This window comes from Trematomus bernacchii, unplaced genomic scaffold (assembly GCF_902827165.1).
Source record: "Trematomus bernacchii unplaced genomic scaffold, fTreBer1.1, whole genome shotgun sequence".
Lineage (NCBI taxonomy): Eukaryota > Metazoa > Chordata > Actinopteri > Perciformes > Nototheniidae > Trematomus > Trematomus bernacchii.
This window is the reverse complement of record NW_022987720.1, coordinates 12,525,543-12,546,082: the sequence shown is the minus strand read 5'-3', so window position 1 is coordinate 12,546,082 and position 20,540 is coordinate 12,525,543. Positions and strand designations below refer to the sequence as shown.

General features: G+C 38.0%; 3 protein-coding genes across 4 annotated transcripts; 2 read left to right on the top strand and 1 right to left on the bottom strand.

Moving 5' to 3' along the window:
- The first annotated feature begins 222 nt into the window (after window positions 1-222).
- retreg3 (reticulophagy regulator family member 3) lies at window positions 223-9,607 on the top strand. Of its 2 annotated transcripts, none has more exons than XM_034143259.1 (10): window positions 223-240; window positions 1,566-1,842; window positions 3,635-3,741; window positions 4,078-4,108; window positions 4,212-4,338; window positions 4,967-5,051; window positions 6,063-6,200; window positions 6,540-6,616; window positions 7,134-7,266; window positions 7,349-7,902. In XM_034143259.1, exons 2-10 carry the CDS (start codon window positions 1,595-1,597, stop codon window positions 7,900-7,902), a joined length of 1,500 nt encoding a protein of 499 aa, XP_033999150.1. In that variant the 5' UTR covers window positions 223-240; window positions 1,566-1,594. The 2 variants fall into 2 exon arrangements, with proteins under 2 accessions (XP_033999150.1, XP_033999149.1); XM_034143258.1 differs by lacking the exon at window positions 223-240 and adding an exon at window positions 1,215-1,351 and having other exon boundaries at window positions 7,349-9,607.
- Window positions 9,608-10,125: 518 nt separating this feature from the next.
- On the top strand, window positions 10,126-13,697 carry psmc3ip (PSMC3 interacting protein). The gene is made up of 8 exons (XM_034143830.1): window positions 10,126-10,219; window positions 11,018-11,118; window positions 11,201-11,290; window positions 11,392-11,503; window positions 12,442-12,587; window positions 12,669-12,722; window positions 13,095-13,154; window positions 13,283-13,697. The coding sequence occupies exons 1-8, from the start codon at window positions 10,201-10,203 to the stop codon at window positions 13,337-13,339; spliced, it is 639 nt and encodes a 212-aa protein (XP_033999721.1). The 5' UTR covers window positions 10,126-10,200; the 3' UTR covers window positions 13,340-13,697.
- Window positions 13,698-13,932: 235 nt separating this feature from the next.
- On the bottom strand, window positions 13,933-20,212 carry mlx (MAX dimerization protein MLX). The gene is made up of 8 exons (XM_034143829.1): window positions 20,140-20,212; window positions 18,478-18,514; window positions 18,245-18,334; window positions 17,052-17,161; window positions 16,870-16,972; window positions 16,234-16,333; window positions 15,486-15,687; window positions 13,933-15,375 (listed from the first exon to the last, which is right to left on the bottom strand). The coding sequence occupies exons 1-8, from the start codon at window positions 20,176-20,178 to the stop codon at window positions 15,319-15,321; spliced, it is 738 nt and encodes a 245-aa protein (XP_033999720.1). The 5' UTR covers window positions 20,179-20,212; the 3' UTR covers window positions 13,933-15,318.
- Between the last annotated feature and the right edge of the window lie 328 nt (window positions 20,213-20,540).

The following is a 20,540-nucleotide window of genomic DNA, read 5'->3' as shown; positions in this document are numbered from 1 at the left end:
CACAGATTTGGGGAAATTGGTCCGTGCGCAAAGCATTGTGGGGATTTTAAGACCGCGAAGTCTACTCATGTGCACACTCGATATTTCTCCAAACGGAGTACGCCGGGCTCGGTAGATTTCCAAGTATACTGGAGATTGGAACAGTACTTCGGCGGCACTCGATGACGTAGTATGCTTGAAATAGTGGCTCTGAAGCAGCTTTACTCGCGATTGAGAAACACCCTATATAAAGGTTGAGATGTAAGTACACTTTACTCAAGTACCGTTTATTGTATTTTTACTGACATGTTGTAAGCATAGACTGTATATATAAAAGTTGTAAGTGGTGGGTCAGGGTGATACACTTGTTAGATAGAGATCTAATGAGGATTTTAAAACTGTATCCTTTTATAATAATAATAATAATAATAACAATTATGATAAAATCTCAACATGTAATAATTATACTATTATTATTTTATTATTATTATAACATTATGTATTTGTTTGATATTGACTGAAGATAGACAGACTGTATGAGAGGATATAGGGGTTTAACAATACCGTGGTCACAGTTACAATTTAAACATTGTACACATGATTTTATTTGGTGATAATTCTACAAGGTATTTGTCAATAATATTGAGATTCGTTTTGTTTCTAAAACGAATCTCATTTAAAAAATGATCTGATCATAACATTTATTTACAGTCGTGCGTTTGTCTGCCCTCTAGTGGTCACAATCAGTAACTACAAGTGAACTCAGCCGATCAAAGTTAGACATAATAACATTGTTATCACTTCCGGTTACGGCGTTAAAAATAAAACGTTTACAGGCTAATGTAGTTACACATTTGACAACATGAGAGCCCTGTAGAAACATTTACAGTTTCGTGAACTCTTTCTTTTAAAAAACCCTTAACTCTAGTGCCAAGCTTAACTATTTCAAATAACAAACTTTTTCATTTAATTTATTAAATAAATAAAAATAAATCAGAGCTCTGCTGCATTACCAAGTCACAGCTTTACCGACTTGTGTCTCTGATTTTACTTTCATTGATATTAAAAGTAAAGTATCATCATTTTAGTGGTACATGGATTCTTAACAAAAATAATAGATATATACTTTAGCTTTATTTTGTACGTACACAGCCATGAAAGATACAAAAAAAAAACGAAAATAAGTAGGCCTACATTTATATTCAAAGAAGTTTGTCAATGATGTGCTTCAAAGTAAACAAACTTGTCCTATTGCACCTGAATGCAGCATGACAAAGGGGATTCTGATTGGACTGCTGTCTCAGAAAAACAGGTTACGCCATATTGTCAGAATCCGAAGAGAGCATTTCACTTCAGCAAAAATGACAAAATAGTACGTGTCATGTTATCTTAAAACATTTTGATTCTGTATGTGATACAAAGCTCGTTTCTACTATAATTGGTAGTTTAGTGTTAGACGCTAACAGATGATTTAACTGGCGTGGTTAGCTAGCTAGCATTAGCATAGCACTGTTAATGTAGTGAGTGCTGCTGCTCCGTGGCGTCCCTTCTCATGTACCTGTCTCCACTCATGTCTATTTTCACAGGCTGATTTTATCATCTGTAGACAGCTAAGATGGCGCACATTGGGGCAATGGAAGGTGCACCCTTGGATGATGGCTCTGCCCAGCAGGGGTCTAGTATTTGCATGCGAAGTCGACCATGCTCGAGCGAGAGAGACGGCCAGGTGCGGGCTGTCAAAGCCGCTCTCCAGTCCAGGCTGGGGCCCTACGAGCCCGTGCTGACCTACCTACAGTCCGTCCTGGTGTGGGAGAGACCCTTACAGTGTGTGCTTATCTACACGGTGGTCAACGTGGTGTTCTGGTAAGTTTTCAGCTCAAACTTTGTACATTTTGTAGTTCTGTTTCCCTAGTCTGTTTCTGTTATGGCAACCTACATCCAGACAATACAGACAGTGTGTGCTGGTTGTTGGGTGAGAGCCAGTGACCTCAAGCAGATGGTGATTCTACACAATGCAATGTTCACCTGTCAATTCAAAAGAGGGCAGATGGCTGGCTAGTGGCACTATTTATAGACACACTCAGAATCAGATTTAATGGCCGTTTAAATCAGCTCTCTGTGCACATACAAAGATATAGACTTATATGTTGTTGCTTTCAAAGTGCATACACAGAAAAGACATGCGCCTAAAACAAGCACAAATAAGGTTAACGTATAGTGCCAAACGCACAATGGTTAAATTAGTGTTAATGCTGTAAGGGGAATCTGTCATCAATCATTTGATAAATTAACATGTAAAACAACAGGGGGTATTGCACCTTACTTTAAAACATTGCAGCACATCATTGATGATGGTTGTGTATGGTTAATGCACTAAAAACATTTCCACCTTATCTCTCATGTGGCTCCTGGAAAAACGGTTTTCTTCATCTTGATAACAGCGATTATCTACTTTACCATTTCCATTGAAGCGGCTTGAGTGTGTGAGGCTGTACATTTAGGTTAAATCTGCCATTAACAGGTCAATGTGTTTTCGATGCAGAAGTTGGAGGGAATTCCTTTTTTACGGGTCTTTCCGCACATCTTAGAGGTATTAAGCCCATGTCCGTGAATAGCAGTCTGTGTTTTACCAATAACCATTTTTCCTCCTTAAAGTCCTAGATAATGTATTTTAAATGTCTGTTTTTCTCCATCCAAACCCAAAGATATCTAGTTTAATATGAAATAAATAAGACACTAAGTAAGAACTCTTTTTATTTGGGCTGAAATGAAATATCTAAATAGTTGGTGTTTGTTTTCTGTCGCTTAATCTGTTGGTGGAACATCAAGAACCAAGTACAGTAGAAACCAAGAGGAGAGAGTATAGGATATATTTCGGCTAAATGAAGTGACATTGATACTGCTGTATGGCGAGAACCACTGACCTGGGAAACTAGGCTGGCTTGTGGAGCTCAGGCATTCAGACATTATTAGATTAGACTTGGAGGCATGTCTCCCTTTTACTTGTGCTTCAACACACTCCGTGTTGCTGGCAAAGATATACACTAATGATCTGCATGAAGCAACTGACTATGGCAAGTCACATGGAGACGAGGAGGAGATACAGGCAACCATTCTGACTGCAGGTCTTGTTTAACCTTCTTAGAGCACCAAGGGGAAAATGGATATAGCTTACAAAATAATACAATTAAATAGAACCATACAATAAAATGTATCTTCAAAGAATGTTGTTTAAGTGAGCGTTGTTTTGACACTTTTTTGCAATAATTTGGAAGTTTATATATTATGTGCGTACCAGGGATTGGTTTACTGATACATTTGCATTTTATGCTTTTCCCCAACTGTAGCTGCTTATTGCAGTATTACCCCAAATACCAACACCCCACATTCTGCCAACACATTCTTTGTTAGGTTAATCTGTAAACGGTGTTGTGGTCAACAAACATTCAGGTTTTCTGAAACTAGTGCATCACTTGGAACACTTGACTTTAAACTTCACCACTTTCACCTTTTTTAGTTCTGAATAAACATCATTACTTTCATCAATTCTGTACTAAGTGATTGAATCTGTGACACTGTTTTGGTAAACTTTTTATTATTTACTCATTAAAAGTATATTTTGCTCATGTATTTGCTCTGTTTTATTGCCCTCCAGGTTCTTCGCCCTGACCTCGCTGCGCCTGCTGTTCCTGCTGGCTTTTGGTCTGGCTCTGATTGTCACTGTTGATACCTGGAGAAATAAAATCTGGCCAGAGATTAGAGGTGTGCTACATGTGACTTTTTATATATTTCTAACAGACTGCTTCTTCTTTACTTCACTTTTTGATTGCATTAATTGCACCATAGCCCTTTCCCCAGATTGTAACAAGGGTACTTTGTCAGAAAGATATGCCATACATTCTGGACTTTGCAAGTGATTTATATTACATCTGTAACAGTTAATCTCTCAAACCTGTTGTTAAATTTGTGTAACATAATCTACAAAAGATCAGAGAATTAAGACGAGTTTAGAAATAATTTGTAACTAATATGATAGCTTTTTATTTATTGTACGCTCAGTATGTTTCTGAAAGTGATGAATGTTCTCTCTCTCCACAGTCAGAAACCTGGAAGAACCAGAAAATGAGAGGTGTGTTAATACAGCAGCAAGTATTTCAACTATAACAACAACAACAACAACAATAGTATAAATAGAAAGCCTGGGGTGTTGATCATTTCTTCTCTTTGTCCAGCTGGGGTCTGGTGCAGCCTGGCGTCCTCAGCGTGCCTGAACTGTGCCACCACATCGCTGAGGCCTGGGTCAGTGGAGCTGTCTTCACATCCAGTGTGGTGCAGTTCAAACAACATTACCCCGGCAAGGTGAGGGACGCCTACAATCTGGAAAAAGCCTCTTTTTAGATCCCAATTTCATTTTATTTCTAAGAATTATATTTGGCAGGTCACAAAAACAGTTGTATGTTAATTATAAAACATTGACTTTTACAGGACCTTCTATAACTCTTAACACATTTCAAAATAAAAGTCTTCCTGCACATCCATACTTTTTTAAAGCATGTTTCACTTTCATGTGAGAACATCATCAAAACAATAACAACATGGTGTCTGTGTGACTGTGATGTTAATCTGTGTGCGACTAAACCATCATGCAGTGTGTACATTTGGCCAGCAAAACAAATGGAAATATGGCACTGATCATAAATATACTGTAGTTGAAGGTCATCAAATATACAGTATATCACAGCATGTGGAAACCGCCTTTTTAAATAGTGTAATTTGTCCGTCACAATTTAATCATACCAAATCAAAATCCTAAGTATTGCCAATTAATTCAGGGAGAAAATCTGACTTGTTTTCTTATCTGAGTTTTTGTTCAGTCTGTAATGTTTCTGCTCTCCTATTTGAGTTGTCAGCTGTGTATAACTGCACCATAGTCAACATGTATTGTAGGAGCTGACTTAATCTCCTGTGTGTGGTTGCTCTGTGTCAGTTCTGCCTCCTGACCTGTGGCGTGTTCACCTGCCTGGCTGGGGTTGGACGCTACATTCCTGGATTAGTGCTCTCCTACTCTGCCTGTGAGTCCCTGCAGTTTCATCAGTCCTTACTACAGATCCAGGCTCCTTCACTGGCAGGGAAACTGGCCTGACTGGTCCTATTAAAAATACATGGGGGGTGAAACCTGATCAGTTGGGTCCCGGTTACACAGCCTATCCTGTGAGGTGATTAAATCCAGGATGAGGCACACGAGGAAGGAAGGAAGTAGTGAGGGAGGGAGGGAAAGGGAGCCTAACAGAAAGCTAAGGAGGTCAGCCTGAGACTGGGCTAATCTCCCAACCTCCACCCAATGTAGGCTGCAGACTCTGGGAGGGCGGCCAAGTATCCACTGAAGCTAACGCAGCCCAAAAGTAATTCCCGGTAGAAGTTCACATTACAGTTTGGTAATAACATATTGAGTCATGCCTCTGTATGTTTGTGTGGATCTAATATTATCTTAACATTTAAAAAAAGATGCATGTAGTTGGGTATTTTGCAGCCCGGCTAATTTATGGTTATTACACAGAAACCCCTAAGTGTTTTTTTGGGGGTAACGAGTCACAGCATTAAACATAATTTAATTCGGAACATAAGTGGGGATCAATTTCAACATTATAATATGGTTATTAGCAATTTGACTTCAAAGACTTTCATGTCATTTTGATAATATTCTCTGATAGTGGCTTAAAATATTGTGAAAAACGTATATTACCTTATTATCATCAGGTTATAACCCCATTAATGTAATCATATTAACATCGTGTTTTATCCAATTATTGCCGTGATATATATTTTTTAAAGAAGGTTACCATACCATTATTACATTAGTATTATGTAAGAGTTTTGCCTTGTTAAATATACAAGTTTCCACATTGTTACTGGTTGTTTCTGGCCCCATTCGACTCTGTTAAATACATTTCGGTCTGATGTTACCCACATATACCCATTGTTATTACCAAGCAATTACGTGGCATTACCTATTTATGATGTCTTTATTATCAAACTATTCCCTCCTTCTCTATAATGACTAGTTTTCTCTTCCTCTCCTGCAGTATGGGCTTCTCTCCTCGCTCCTCTGGGAGCCTATTACAGGATTTTTCAGCATGTGTGTGTGAAGCTGGATCCGGTCCTGCAGCGACTGGACTTCAGTGTTTGTGGGTTCATGATGTCCAAGCCTATTGATAATCAGTGTAAGTAGTAAAACACCTTTTATTGAATGTCTGCTACTTTTTATACTTAAAACCTTCAAGGCCCAAGTTGAAAATAAACAAATAGATATCACATGATGACATCTCCCACATTGATTTCACAAATAACAGTACTGTTCTTCTGGGGGTCATAGTTTGTTTGAATATCATTTCTATGAGGTTCTTGTTGCTGAAATGACTTGTACATATTAATAATGTGTGACTGGCCTCTGGTGCTACCAAACCAAGTGATGTTGTTTGCACTTAATTCACAGATCACATGCACTGTTAGTGACTGTCAATGTTAAAATGTTGCCTTTGTGTTTCCATTTGTCTGTGCAGTCCTGCGGAGAACTCTCCGTGGCCCCTCAGGGGAAGACAGTGACAGCGAGGAGGAGTTGGCTGCTTTCTGCCCAACGGTAAGTCTGTTTGAAAAGTCTCTAAATATTTAAATGACTGACAAATCTGAAGATTTTTGTAAAATAAACCTGGGAAAGTAATTTATACTTTTTTTACATTTCTTTTTTTTAATGTATTTTGTGGGTTCCTTATTAGCTCTTCAACTTGTAAATAAGATTTGTCTCTCTCACAACTTACACTAAATATTGTCATGCTTTGTTAGAGAAGGCAAGAGACAACATAGTCTCTAATAACTGAAACGGCATAATGTAGAAGTGTTCCCACGCAGTCTGTCTTCTGTAAAGTATGCTTGTTCTAATTATAAAAATAGCTTTGTACCTCAGCACATGAGCCACTTCTTGCTTTGGTTAGACAGTTCACATCATGTGCTATGTCTGTCATGTGTCATTGTGTGGTAACACCTGCAAGAGATGAGAGATAATAACACTTTTTATAGCACAACCTAAGAGTTAATTAAAACATTTAGCATATATTTACAACAAATGTTCAACCTTTTTATTCTGTTTTGTCTCGTAGTTTGATGATGCTATTGTTGCAAAAGAACTGGCGATGACTGATTCTGAGCACTCCGATGCTGAGGTGTCCTACACTGATAATGGGACCTTTAACCTATCCCGTGGGCAGACCCCACTCACAGAGGGCTCTGAGGGTAAGTACTGCAGATTCTCCTCTTCCTTTCTTTGTGTTGGGTTGTTCTTGTCCCTCACCGTGTCCCTGTCTGTTCTGGTCAGATTTTGACAGGCACAGTGATGCTGAGGAGTCCTTTGCTCAGGACCTCCCAGACTTCCCCTCCATAAACCCTGACGCCACTCTGATGGACGACGACGAGGACACGAGCATCGGTCTGCCCAGCCTGGCCATGTCTGGGCTGGCTAGTTACCGCGCCTCAGTGATGGACGCCCATCTGGACTCTGATCAGGAGGATCTGGATGAAGAGCTTTCTCTCAGCGGCCTGCCACCTGCCTCTGATTTCGCCGGGGACTTAGCCGGGGAATTGGCCGGAGTCATCGCCAGCAACATGATCCAGGCAGCTCTGGCCGGGGCGCTGCAACCTCGGCCCCCTGCCCCCCGCCGCAGAGAAGGCCCTCCACGGACTGGAGCCCGCCGGAGCTACCGTAAGCAGTCTAGCTCTGAGCTCGACACAGACTTGGATGGAGAGGACTTTGAAATGCTGGATCAGTCTGAACTGAACCAGATGGACCCACTCGCAGGAGGAGGGGGTAGTAAACGGGGGGAGAGCCAGGGGTCTAACTTCTTGTCTAACTTTCTGGGTAAACCACAGTAAAGTGTGTGTGTGTTTATGAGTGTGTGTGTGTGTGTGTGCGAGTGTGTGTCTTTATGTCAAGTGCAACTTCATGAGCAGTTTTCATGTTGAGGAGCTGTGAGAGAGGATGTAAGGTTCCAGCAGCCCTGCTTCTGATTAGCATCAGTTATCACTGTGAATAACCTGATTCTTATTTGTATCTTCTCAAACTCTGTTCTCCCGTACTTTTAAACCCTGATCATCCAGAAAATATTTTATTTGTAGGCTGAGCAATATCAAATGCAACAACAAACCTAAACCCCATTCGAACATTAAACAAACCAGCATTATTGAGGCTTGTTGCAGAATTGTGATTAGCGGTACCTTGTCTATAATGTCTGTAAATACAGAACAACAGTGCCCATACAATCTTACAGGGCTATTCAACATGGGACCAAACATGACATTCCTGTTGGTTAGGCTGATCCATGTTACTATGATAATGACATTATTGTACAGCAATACATGTTCAAGTTGTTTTGTCATTTGTGAAAGATAAATTAACCCCTCATTGGCTTTCATCAAATGTTACAAAGGAGCAGCAGTTCATGTTGCTGTTGATATTAGTGCTCTGCTGTCCTTAAAGGTTATTTGGCCATGCTCTTTTACAATATTTCAGGTTTACAGATTTTAATTAACCGTTTTTAAACACTTTTCAGTTGTTGTGGATTTAGACGGCTATCCTCTTCCATGATAATTAATATTAGGATAAAAGTTTTAAGTTCTCCTTTTATGATTTTCTTTCCTGCTGTCTAACATATGAAGGCATCTCAATGTATTTTTGTTAGCTTATTTAATTAAAAAAAAATCACCCCTTACAGTCTTAAGATATCTGTCCTGGAGGAACTCTTGATCTTAGGTTTGTTGTTTATTTTATTTAAAGAGTTTTTCCCAGGGGGAGGTCTGTTTATTTTTCTGTGCAAGTTCAGAATCCTTTTGCTGTTTTCCTGCCCTTGAATACAGCTCCATAATATATGATGTCCATGTTTAATACCTTTGTGTGTTTTTTTTCTTTTTTAAAGTAATATTAAACAAATGTCCTATATTTTATCATCCTTGAATTTCATGTAGTCATGCTGCATTTCTTTGGAGAAAAAATCAAGTATTATTCAATTCATGGTTATTTTACTATTTTAATAGGAAACATGTTTACATCAAAATTGATAATAGAAATGTATCCTTCTGTTAGAGGGTTAGAATGTAAAGGTTTAACGTGGCTTTGTGTGCTGGTCAGCCTGATTTTCTTTTTGATAGACAAATCATATCACTTTACTGCGGAAATGGCACTTAAAACTTAAATGAGCCACAGTTGAATTGTATTTAAATGCATGTATCAAAAAGTGTAAAATTGCTGGGATTTTAATGGCTGAAAACATTTCTTTAAATGCGTTATTTTGAGAGGGAAATCATAGCTGCAGATGACAAGTTGGCATATAAAACTGCTGGATCCACATTTATGGAGGTGAAGTAAAAAAATTGTGCACTGATAGATACTTGCTTGGATTTTAGGGTGAAAGAAGAAGAAGGAGGAGGAGAAGTTAAACAGAATGTTGCTCATCGCTGCTCCATGAAGAGTCTGTTCCTCAGTTTGATAATGTAACGTGCATAGCAGTATATGTTCTTCTCTGTAACTGGTTTTGATATGTTTTGATGTGAGAATCGTATTGAATAAAATGTTTGCAATTAAGGCTTTCTTTGGTATTATTACATGACAAGGTGTACAGTGATCTCAGATGACATACAGATAAAGCTCTTGAGACAGTTCTAAAGTTTGTTATTTAAGACAACAATCAACAAACCCCCTGTTTGGAAACCATTTACTATTAATATGTCACAAATATGTTTTTCTACCAACATCAATGAGGTAGATTTTTATTTTTATTCCTACACATTTGCCCACATGAAAACACTGCCTAGATAAATTGGCTCTAAAAGTAGTCAAAACTACTGAGCTCTCACTCTGATTTTTCTGGCGGAAAGCGAAGTATTCTTTTTTTTGCAGCGCGAAAGTTTAATAATTACCAGTAATTTATTTGCGGCAGATTAATTAAATCACTTTGAAAAGAACGCTGTTGAGAGAAAATTCAAACATAACATGTGTTGAAGATCAAATCAACGCAAATATAAACTCAAAGCTTGTCCGCACTACTCTCGCAGAGCAGGAGAGATATGTTAGTGTGATACATCTTAAAGCATAGACGATCTGTTCCGTGACGCATGTTTCGCGCGAAACTCAGTTTTGGAAGCTAAAAACAAATAGCGTCTTTGAAGAAGTTGAAAATGAGTAAGAAGGATAACGGTAAGACTTAGCTTTATGTCATGATGTGTTTAGCTGTAACGTGTTAGGTGGCGTATCTGACCCTCGGATGGAGGAACGCGGTCGTATAGTTTCACTGAAATACAGTTTTGAGCTCAGAAGCTATCACCTTACGTTAGCTTATAAGCTAGCTCTTAAACAATACATAATATATTAGAGCTCACTCCAAATACGCCCACTTTTACAACAAAATACATTTATTTCAAAGAATCGTATATGGGGCGTATTTCTATAATGTTAAATAACATACACCTTAATTGTCTTAAGCTTGTTAAGACCTAACATTACACATAAACTACGATAATAAGGGCTAACCTAACGCATCCATTAAAGTGCGTCAAGGGCGGCATTTAAAAAACCATTAAAGAACAAACAAATGTAGTTGTCATTTCTGGCTATGTTTGAGGTTTGTAGAGTATAATTGTTTGTACGCTGAGTTTTAGAAGTTACACCTGCAATTCAACACCTCTTCCATAAATACTTACTTGACGAAGTTTATAAAGTCCAGTTTTATTTACATTGTCAGACATGTGTAATTTGAATAATAATTACATTATTGGGGTTGTATTTTTGCATTTTTGTTATAATGAACTACATTGTATTGAGATGTGTTTATAATAGTTTGGCCTCACTCTTTATAAGTTAAGGCAGAGGGGTATTACAAGTATAAATGAACAACACATTACAGGCACTGAGTGATTAATGTTGATGCATAATGTTACAAATAATGTTGAAATGTTTGTGTCCTTCCATATGATCACACTGAGCTGTCATCCACAGGCACGTCAGTCATCCTTGCATATCTGAATGAGAAGAACCGACCATACAGTTCTCAGGATGTATTTTGTAATTTACAGAAGCAGCATGGATTGGGAAAAACAGTGAGTTAAATACTTGCCACATAAATGTTTTTACAAATGCGTGTAGTTTACATTTAATGATTGTTTATTTGTGATTCACCAGGCAGTGGTCAAAGCTATGGATCTGCTGGCTCTAGAGGGCAAGATAAAGGAGAAATCATACAACAAGCAAAAGATTTATTTCGCTGATCAGGTGAGTCCTTTCATCTGAATATAGTTTTGTCATGGAAAGGAGGCAGTAAAAGGCCAAAACTGCTGTTTAGATTAATCTTCTGCTGCGTACCTTCCCTACAGTCTCAGTTTAAAGATGTGGATGATGTAGAACTGAAGGCGATGGACGCTCAGATTTCACAGCTCAGCGCAGACGTGCAGTCCATCACCCAGAGCTGCAGACAGCTGGACGCAGGTGTAGTAAACTGCTTATCCTCATCCTATACCAGTCATACTATTCTTTTGAGACAGCCATACTATGAATTTTGTATGACTTCTTATAACATGCAATTCTAAAACTTTTATTATAATTTTTACACACCATACAAAACATTTCTGACTTTTTGTAATATTTGTTTCTTAATTTTTGACATACGTACTTTTTTGCAACCTCTTTATAGAATTCTTTGAAGTTCCATTTCGATTAATAGAATATACTATGAGTTTTCTGACATTTCTATGATTTACTATACTCTGACATTTGTATGACACACTATACTTTTACTTTTTAGATAAAAAACATTCTATAGTAGGACTTTAGTTTTACTATTTTTATTACATACAAGTTGGTGTCTCCAGACTTTCAGAAACTACATAGTTCTGAAGTTAGTGCATTTTTGTTTTGTTTGCGAAATTGCGACACAAGTATAGTTCAGTCAGACAACTCGCGTGTTTCTTTAACATGTTTATTAGAAGCAGCATATAGTTGAGTTTGGCGTGTAGGCTCGGGCCTCATCACTCCACAGATATACATAGCACGATGAGTGATGATTAAATAACTAACCCCCCCAAGCCTACAGGTGGAAGCTGGGGTGGTGGTGGGGCAGGCAAGCAGCAGCGACGTGGAGGTAGCTGCAGCAATAGCAGCAGCAAGGAATGCATGGAGAGATATCTGGCAGGTTAAATAGAGCGGCATATTGCGGAGACTCTGTTTGGTTGGTTGTAGAGTGGCAAGGGCCGTTATGTATGAATGCAGCACAAGTGCTCAAGTTGACTGCCTGAACTAGCTCGCAGGCTTCGCCCCATTACTGTAAATGGTATAAATGACACCTCTCCATGCTTAAGGTACCGTGTTTTTGTTTGAATGCATTATAAAAGGGAATGTTTTACATTGTTTTAAATCTTGGCTCACAGAGCTGAAGGAGCTCAACAGCGCCCTGACAACAGAGGAAGTGATGTCAGAGATCAAGGAGCTGAAAGCAGAGTGTTCGGGGTACAGAGCGCGCGTGGAGAAAATAAAGTCGGCCACAAATCACGTCACACCCGAAGAGAAAGAGAAGGTAAACATCTCAGAAACATACTCAATATACTTTAATTGATTTTTGCTGTATGGTGGTAAAATGCTCATGTTTTATTTACAGGTTTACACAGACCGGAATGTTTACGTGAAAGAGTGGAAGAAGAGGAAGAGACTGGTAATGTCCAAAGAGCTGATTGATTGGTTGACATTTTTTAAGCATCAGCTTCTCAGATACTGTATGTCAATCTGTGTTTCTTCTTTTAATATATGATAGTAAATTAAATATCTTAAAAGTATTTTTAATTGGACAAAACAAGCAAACTGAAGAAATCACTATTATTTTTTTATATTATTGTCTTTACTTTAAAACAAAGAATATATCATAAACTAAATGACTAATATAACGGATGATAAATATTTGATGAAAATAATAATACATTATTTATTTAGAATAGATGCAATAAAAAATCATTTGTAGACTTGCAACACAAGAACACGAGCTGTTGTAACTCAATTCCTAAACTTAGCTGTGCTGTGTTTCTCTCAGGCTTCAGACATGATGGATTCAATCCTGGAAGGGTATCCTAAGAGCAAAAAGCAGTTCCTGGTGAGTGAAACAAGCTGTTAGGATCAACTCTCTGAAACTGAACTTTATGCCACCGTCTACAGTATGTTTGTTTTGCCTTCGTGCCAGTATTTTTTTTAAATCAGTCATTATGGTTGTTTCCTTCACAGGAGGAAGTTGGAGTTGAGACTGATGAGGACTGTAAGGTGGTCGTTCCAAGTATTTGAAATATCTAAAAAAAAATGCTTGTTCCTTCATGTCGGCTTAGCCACACTTAGCTAAGAATATAGCTCACACCTCAGAGCAGTACGGGCCACAGTGCATTGTTTATATATAAGCATATTTACACAAAAGCTTCCGTTTGCAAGACTCAAATGTGGAATTTCTAGATTTACACATGCTTGTCACCTTATAGTTGGTTTATTTGACCCTTTTTAAATAAAAGCCATGAAACCAATCCTGAGTTCCGAGGAAAATGACAATGAATTAGTTATAAGCTTTGAGAGCTGTATGTTATTTTTCATGTGTTAAAATCCATATTGTTCCCTATTTTTGGAAAACTGTAAATAAAAGACCTTAAGAGATTATGGCAGGTTGTCATGTTTTTCCCTCTTGTTTTGGTAGTTTCTGGACTATGTAATGCTTCCAAGTTATTACATGTTCATGATAGTACTTGTCAATGAAGTGCCAACAGATATTCTCAAGTTCTTACTCGACTATATTCAAATATTTAACAGGTTTTTTTTTAGCTGGATGCCATTTGTATGATCTGTCCTTTTCAGCTGCACTTCATTTCCATTATACTTAAACAGGACAATCATTGAATGTGTTTTGACTTGTGGATTTCACTTTCAATGTGTATTTACAGTAGATTACATTTATAACACAACAAATAACAAGGCAACAAGACAGTCAAAAAAAGAAATGTCCCTGTGATTAAAGCAACAACAGTGACTTGAAATTGAAATCTCAAGGATTACATTTTACACAACTTAATTTTAAAACTGCTTATTGTAGACCACAGAAGATTGCAGAGAATCGACACTTTTTATTGAACATCTCCTGAAAAACGTTCATAAACATTGACTAACTATTTTAAACAGGATCTCCTCCCAATGTGCGTTGAAGTTCACATTTTATAAATAATTTTCTAAAATTGTTTATGCTGCCTACATTGCACAACTCCATGAGATTTAAGCATACATGTCATCTTGTGACAGATACATTAATGAACACTGCACATAAAAGAACAAGTTTTTCAAATGTAATGGTGTATTCCCGTTTGCAGTTAGGAGAAACCCTCCAGTAGTATAGCATTAGCATGTTGTGCTACAGAGAGGTATGGCTGACTCATGGGTGCACTGAAGCTGAGAGCAGCCATTAGCACCAGGACTTGGCTAATGAGGTTTTTTTTCCTTTAGTCTTCTCTCTATTTCTATTAGCTAGGTTGATAGATCGCAGACAAATTACTATTATCAATCTGGGAGAGGAGTCTTGGTTTTGATTTGCAAGTGCAACTGCGGTAAATTCAAACAACTAGATGCACTCTACAGTCTACACTCTACGGTCTGGTCAGACACTTCTTGTAGTTGGTCTCCAGGTTTGTGCACATCACAGGAAGGATTGTGGTCCACTCCTCTCTGAAGATCCTCTCCAGAATTATTGTTTGTTGCAAGGGGATCAAATACTTATTTCCCACAGTTAAATGCAAATCAATTATCTTTTATATAATGTCAATTTCTGGAATTATTTTTTTATATTCTGTCTCATTTGTCAAATAAACCTACCATTAAAATGATAGACTGTTCATTTCTTTGTAAGTGGGTGAACTTACAACATCTGCAAGGGATCAAATACTTATTTCCTCCACTGTATACATTCATTTGAAAACAGTTTTTCAAATGAAGTTTGTGTTCCCCCTTGCATTTCAAAGCAGAACAATCAGCAGAGGCTGAAATATACACAACGGTATGTATGTACAATACAATGAGGGGGGGATTTGTCTTAAAACATGTGACCGCTCAATCCAACCCGACGTCTCGTCTCGGCCCATAGTGTGAGGTTGAGGTAATCCAATTGCAGCCAGGGAGTTACTGGTGAGCCGAAGTGAGCGTAAATACTGTGGTGTGGCCTGAGGCTGATTGAAGTTTTGACCCCATGCCGAGAGGCCAGAGCAAGCCTAAAGTCAGTTTGTCTGAGAGTTGAGTCAATAAAGCTGTCCATTGAGCTGCCGGAGCACTCCCACGACAAACTCCCTCAGCGTCTAAGAGAGAACGGAAGAAGCACACAACCTGTGACTCATCTAATCATCAACAAAAAGCAACTTTGATCGAGTCTGATCTGCTGTCCAAAAGCGTCTAAAGTCTTCCATACCTGTGGCTCGCAGTGCTCCTCGATCCAGCTGAAGACGCAGGCAGAGAGCTCTTTGAAGCTGCTCACTGAAACAGAGTTGCTGAACGACAGGAACAGGGAGTCCATGATGCTCTGAAAGATGTTGAACTTGACCTGGTCCGACACCTGATCCTCTCCCTGCGCAGGGTGGTTCTGGTGGGCCTTCACGATGTGCTCATAGTTGCTATTTAAAAAGAAAATCACTGCATCTCAAGATATGCGATTCAATTAATAGCAACAACTGATTCCCTAATTGGTTTGAGCAAGTGTCACAGTACAATCAACACCAAGAATTCTAGGATATCCTATTGCGGGTTTTTTTAAATTTAACTTTTCACTATATGTTGTTTCATTGCTACAATTAAAGCATTTTTATCTCAAGATTTTCTCTCATGTAATCTCAAAGATTAACACAATTATTTGTATATATATATATATTTAATTTATTTGCCTGAGCAGAACAAGTAGGGAGGTCTTAGTTTGCCAGCAATCCTGACTGTAGAATACATCTTGGGAAAAAACATCACTTAGGTTGTTTCAATTCAAACTCAAAGGTTTGACTGTCATATGCACATACTGTAAGCTCCAGTGTAGAAATGGCAATGAAAATGTTATGACCCGAGCTCCTCCAACAATGCAACATAGTTATATAATAAAATACAAAAATAAAAAATAGTGCAAGAAGTCTATATACAAGTAAATAGAATGATAGAATGTTTATGAATCTCACGTTTTCATGATTTTCAGCGCCATCACTTCTTTCCTTAGCACAGTTACTTCCTCCTCTTGCTTCTTCTTTTCTTTATGAAGGAAATGGATGTAGTCGATTGCTGCAAAGAAATACAGAGATGTTTCCGTCAGGGATTTCTTCACTCAACACAGATTTTAATTGTCCATTTGCCAAGAGGTGTTATTCCCATATACCAAATGCAGCTACTTCCTCTTTTTCACTTTTTTAATGAAGACATTTGAACAATTGCCGACATCTCTGTTGCGTGACACTTTTGTTTCAATATTTCTATTGATATATGTTTCTTTCTTTTTGTAATTATATATGTCTGTAACTGCTTTGTTCTCTTCAATTGTTGTCTTATTTGTTTCTTGGTGTAATGTGAGCATGTAAGACTGGAACTGTAATCCTGGGCAACAAGCTCAGGCATGTTTGTATCACATGACTGAAGGGAGAAGAAAAACAGTGGCTTGACTGGAAAACAACTTTATAATACTCCTGCTGAAGTTTGAACAGAAAACTCCCTTACCCCATCCCATCACTGACCTTCACCCATGTTGTCCTATATATCATCTTGCTCTAATTAACTACTATTCCAAACACAAACAATATTCTCAAGGATGAGCTACATCTTACTTTTCTGTAGCACGGTGGCCTTGCTGATCTTTTGCGCTCCCACTGCAAAGTCAGACTGCTGCAGGCAGGTTGGTACTATGGACTGGAGGTCATCGTAGCCTTTCTAAAAAAAAGATAAAGTACTGATCAAATTAAAATATATAACTGTAAAGCTTTTCCGAGGATTGTGAGGTGAGACTTACCTTGATAGCATCCCTGCGTTTCTGCTCAGCCTGTGTGTGCGCTTGTCTCCGCCGATCTTTATACGAGTCCTTATACGACGTCTCATGTTTGTTATCACTGTCTTCATCATCTATTCAAGAATACATCAACACTCAGATTTAGAAACCGCATCAGACCGCTGACTAATGCACAAGGTTGATATTATTGGTGGACAAATAATGAGGATAAAGCATATTTATTTGGTCTAAAGCCATAGCAAGATTTTATGGGATTTAAAGATGAATTTATATATTTACTTAAAGGGGACCTATCATGCAAAATGCACTTTTGTACGTCTTTTATACATGAATATGTGTCCCCGGTGTTCCAGGGAACTCACCAAGTGTCAGAAAACACAACCCTCTCTATTTTCCTCCATACCCAAATCTCTAAAAAAGGGGCTGCAACGGATCTGATAAAAACTGATCCAGATTTGAACACTGTCCTGACGTTAGGACAGTGGCGCTACGGCTATTGGGCCAACTCTCCACCAATCAGGAGGAGACAACCACGGCATTGCCGTTCGAAAGCGCTGGAGACGCTGTAGTACATATGCCAGGCCTGTAGGTGGTGCTGTTCTCACTGAATCTGCCCTTGCAAAAACAGAGCTAAAAAATGTCAAATTGAGCAAAATGAGGCATGGCTAAAATGCATGATCTGTTTGGTATTTTGAAAAAAAAAAGTATAAATATGCCTTATATAGGTATGGCCCTATACTATATTATTCAACTATAGCATGATAGGTCCACTTTAAAATGAATATCCTGGAGCTTTAGTTGTTTTCTTTCATTACAGAAATAAGTACACATTGAACCATTATTTTTCATCCAAGCAGAATTCAGAGAAGCTAATCATGTATGCTTCAATAAAGTTCAATCTATGAATAAAATGCACTTAAACTGGCCAGGCTAGTCATTATTTGACAGATGCAACCCATAAAACCCTGTTTGTAACGCCCGTTATTAAAACAAGAACTGTCCTTTGATATCTTATTAAGAGACCTTTTGAAAGTTTTTTTTATGACACTATATCTTGACATCTTTATTGCGTACTTCACTATGACAATGTTATGGCCTAATATATCTAGAATGGTTCTACGTGTGCTAATTGCAGTACATATTCTCCCTTTAAAACGTTCAACAATGTGAGTTTCACAGTGTTACAAACAGTATACCTGTATTGGGTACTGAAGAGGCGCTTGTCGAGCCGATGCTGTTGGCTCTGGACACAATAGAACCCTTTCTGCCCGTTTCAGCAAAGAAACCTATAGAGCAGGACAGATGACATAAAAGATGTTTCACAGTGAGGCAAGAAAAAGATTGACAGAAAGACAAGGTCACTATCACATGGCCAAGAAATATCAGAGGATATGACAGACAAGAGGATGTGAACTGACTGAATACTCACTAGGGTCAAAGCCACTGTCACTGAAAGCTCCGTCTGTCTGCAGAGTCATCACAACAGGAGATGGAACAAATATAAATTAGATGAGATTTTGGAAACAAAAAAGGGCAAACATCGTGATGCCCTAAAAAACACTGACAATAGTCGAATACCTAGCCTGCGCGATAGACAGTCTAAACCCCCGCTGAGCATTGCCCTAATTACAAAAATGATACCAAATCACAACATGCAGGAGGATACAGAGGTGCAGCCAATCACTACTTCAATCACAGATCCACTTTTTAATGTAGGGCACCAAAACACACAAGTAGCTGTAGTGTTTGGTTCCCCCATTCAAGTTGAGTTTTTATCATAGACTGTATATATAAAGGTTTTTATCCAATAATTCCAGAAGGTAAACTCTGAAAAAGTACTGCAGTGAGGTGATCAGCCTCTGTATCTGTAAAGCCCTTGCACGAAAGGTGCTATATAAATAACGTATATTATTATTATTATTTTTAGGTTTGATGAACAATACATTCACTCGAGTTTTGTAATCAGATTTCTCAATTGAAAAAAACATTTTTTGTTGAAAATGTAAAAAACACTAAAGGCAAAATAAATAAATAAAAATTGAGCAAACAACTGCCAAATGTTATTAAAGTATTCATATAGCCTAAAACAAAAACTTAAATCTAATAAAAAAGAAACGTGTCTTATTTAAGAGGAGATAAGATATACTTTACTAACCCCAAATTGGGAAAATGTTTTTGTTACAACAGCATACAAAAATAAAATAATAACAAGGCATTGCACAACATCACATTCACAACACATCAGTCAATGAAAAAGATGTACCACATAAGAAACTGGTATTATTTAGTTAAAAGACACCGCTGGATCCAGAGTAAATGTCGAATATCAAACCTTAAAACTAACCTACCGCAGTTGTAAACATAGTCCATTTCAACCCTAGGTCTTGCTACATGTTTATTAGACCATAACTACTCTGACCAAAGGTTTATCTCCCTCTACCTCTAACATTATCATATTTATAGGTTCCCCGAATAAAACCCAAGCTCTTTGAAAAGCTTTCACATGGGTAGCTCAACATCTTTACCAAAATATTTCGATATAGCTTTATTTCAATAAAAAGAGCTAGATTATTACATTGACTATCACGTCACAACGCCTGGTAAAAAGCGTTTGCCATTGCTTCTGACAAGGGAAAGGGATCCAAGTCATATCCTGAGGACATATACATTGTTCTTGTTTCACACGGTTCACACTATTGTGGTGGGGCTACAAAAACAATGCATTTCTGAGACAATTTAAGGTGCTGCACCACATTTGACTTTTAATGAATATGCACTTCGCTTTCACATGGACGTTAGAAACAATGCAATGTTAAAACACAAATGTTATTTAATGTGGGTGCAGATACGTGGAACACTAGTTTCCCCTTTCAGGACGATTTGTTTACTTAACGAGCTAACAGCTAATAGCTCTGTGACGTTTGCAAACTGTCACCTAGCTAGCGTTAGCTTTTTTAGCTAACAAAGCCCTGCTCCTTCTTCGTGTTAGCAAAACTTCAACTTATAGATATGACATGTATCCACATATCAGTTCCGTCACACATCAGACGTAAGAACTAACACAAAGTTGTTGTCACCTAACATTACTTACTTTCCAGTGATCCTCGGGCGACGTTGTTGGGTCCGTCATTTTGAAATGTAAAATAAGCTCTGCTGCTGCCTTCGAGTGCTTCTCGTATTTCCTACCAAAGTTGCCGAAAAGTGTATAGTTCTTGCAAATATCAAATTTAAAAAAGAACTCCACACAGACCAAACGATGTCAGATAGTAAAAGAGGTTTGCTCCTTGAATTAAAAAAATTGTCCGCGACTAACTTTAATATTATTTAACGCTTTTCAAGAACAGGTAGGCTTCATCATGAAATGTTACTGTTTGTAATAGTATTAACTAGTAAACCGTTATTTCGTTACAGGGTCCATGTCCTGTGCATTTATTTGCACATATTGACTTATATTTAGCTAGGTAGGTTATAACTCTGATGTCGATTAACATT